Source organism: Boleophthalmus pectinirostris, unplaced genomic scaffold (assembly GCF_026225935.1).
Source record: "Boleophthalmus pectinirostris isolate CB_2022bp ecotype Guang Dong unplaced genomic scaffold, ASM2622593v1 HiC_scaffold_16, whole genome shotgun sequence".
Lineage (NCBI taxonomy): Eukaryota > Metazoa > Chordata > Actinopteri > Gobiiformes > Gobiidae > Boleophthalmus > Boleophthalmus pectinirostris.
Window position 1 is genome coordinate 16,422,907 of NW_026571095.1, and position 2,252 is coordinate 16,425,158.

The window sequence follows — 2,252 nt, forward strand, 5'->3', positions numbered from 1 at the left end:
ATGACAACAAAACTGGTATAAAGTTCAACTGTATTTCTTTGTAAACATAATTGAACAAAAACTGTATTTCTTTGTAAAAACAATTTAACAAAAACATGAATTTTTTCAATGTATTGGCAAAAAGAGTGCATAACTGTCCTTCATTTTGCCGTGATTATGAGCAGAAGAGCAGACTTTAAGCCCAACCTTATATAACACATTTGTCCCCTAAAACTGTATCACATAATAATAACACTGAAGAACATGAATTCAACCATGTTTATATTACAATAAATCTTAGAAATCAATAGATAACTATTGTACTGTACTGTTTTCAGATATGGTGTAGTGAGAGATAGTGTGGATTTCTTACTTGTCTGAGCGAGGCATGATGTGAAGCAGGCACTGAGGAGCAGGAGCAGCTGCATGTTGGAGGCGACTGTGAAATTCCAAACCTAGAGCCACTTTTGTTAAGGTACAGTGCAGAGGTGTGGCCCACACACAACAATAGACCTCTGCTGTTTCCTGGGACAACCATAACAAAACCTGACCTGCCTCGTGAAAGATGAGGAACAAGAAATGACGGTGCCCATGAGTTCAAATATTAATCTACAGAAGTCACTCAAAAAGATGTTTTTATTTGATCAAAGATTAGGTCCGGTAACAGATCATCACTTCTGTATGCTAGTGTAATCTGCCTCAGTACATCAAAGCATCTTGAACCCATAATAATAACAATATGACATTGCACATTGTTATGATCAAGAGAGAGAGAGAGAGAGTCTTTTGCTAGTTTTGCTATTTATTTAGAATTTATTATCATCATATATATGTTTGCTCTTTGTTTAATATATTGTAATGTGTCAGCTACTGTGTTCACAAGGTTTGTCTTCTCTGTCTTCATAAGGTTTATCTAAGTCTAAATATCTTGCCTTATTTTGTTATAAATGTAGTGCATATTCAGTAGTGAGAAACTATAGAAAATGCCTCTTGCTTTATTATTTTTTTTATTTTTAAAATAAGAAAATTCAGTCTTGACTCTATGGTTTCTTTCGGCCGCCACTGGACACACTCAGGCTGTGGCTGCTGGTGGGTGGAGGAGACATAAGGGGCAGATCCAGGCCCAGCTCCACTGTGCTCAGCGGAGGAGACTGGAGAGCAGATGTCCTGAGGCTGCTGCCTGAGGAGGACTCACTCCTTAACCAAGAAAACAAAGAGATGGCATTTGAAGACAGATGCTTCAAGTTCACATTTTCTGTATAGTTCAAAATATAAAAAGTAGTAAGTAATGTTATAACCAATCTGACCTTATAGATGCAGCGCTACGGGCTGAGCTGGATCTGGACGCAAACTTAGAGCTCCTTCTGCTGCTGCTGCCCGAGGGAGTGGAGGCGGCAGAAAGCAGGGACAGGTTTGCCTGACGAGTAATCATACGATACATTGGTTATATGTTTATTGAATGAACATTGAAATGTCAGGTATTAAATCACACACCTGTTCAAAGTACATAGCCAGTGCTGCTCTAAGGTCGGGGTGCCCCTCCATGGCTTCAGTTAGCATCTTGTCGATGTTTCGGTTGAATTCTTTGTGTTCTTTGAGTCTGATGTCTTTCTCCTCAAAAGTCTCACCTTTGCTTTGTTTCGCTGAGCGGACCTCTCTTATTAACTTTGAGCACTGCAGCACAAACAGACCCATTTGAAACATTTTTGGTCAGTGAGTTGTACAAGAGAGCCATAGTGTTGCACAAGTACAAGAGACCCATAGTGGTAATATTGTCTGGTGTTGTGGAAGGAAACAGTGTATTAACGTGACAGTGAGCCATAGTGGCCTATTGTTCTCATGCTATTCGAGTGTCAAACCTGTTTTGTAGCTCTGTCGATCTTTTCTTGCTGAGACAACACTTCTTTGTTGATCTTTCTGATGAGTGTCAGTTTGTCTTCAATCTTTTCTTTCTCAAGGCCCTCTTCTTGCTGCAGATTCTCCAAGGTACTGTTCATGCCCTGAAATTAAAATATGATAATAGATGGCACTATCAGTATACTATATAGGGTCAGTCTGTATGAAATCAGCCATTTCAAGGAATCTCCCCTATGAGCCATCTCAGATTTCGCTGAAAAAACTTCTAAAAAAAAATTCTAAAATCACCAAATGAAAGAATCTCAAATTTTAGCTCAATCCCTTGAGACGTTCCTGAGTTATGGCCCGTTGAAATTTTGGGGCCATGCTCACTTTTTCTGAAGCCTTAATTTATAAGCATGTTTGAGAGACCATAA

General features: G+C 39.1%; 1 protein-coding gene across 1 annotated transcript in view; it reads right to left on the bottom strand.

Moving 5' to 3' along the window:
* Positions 1-1,018: 1,018 nt before the first annotated feature.
* Positions 1,019-2,252, bottom strand: part of ccdc39 (coiled-coil domain containing 39) — a 6,591-nt gene continuing 5,357 nt past the window's right edge. The window contains exons 8-11 of the mRNA XM_055151932.1: positions 1,839-1,979; positions 1,474-1,653; positions 1,287-1,396; positions 1,019-1,176 (exon numbers count right to left, since the gene is read on the bottom strand). Coding sequence (XP_055007907.1) covers positions 1,020-1,176; positions 1,287-1,396; positions 1,474-1,653; positions 1,839-1,979 — 588 coding nt within the window. The 3' untranslated portion in view covers position 1,019. The remainder of the gene's footprint in view (positions 1,177-1,286; positions 1,397-1,473; positions 1,654-1,838; positions 1,980-2,252) is intronic.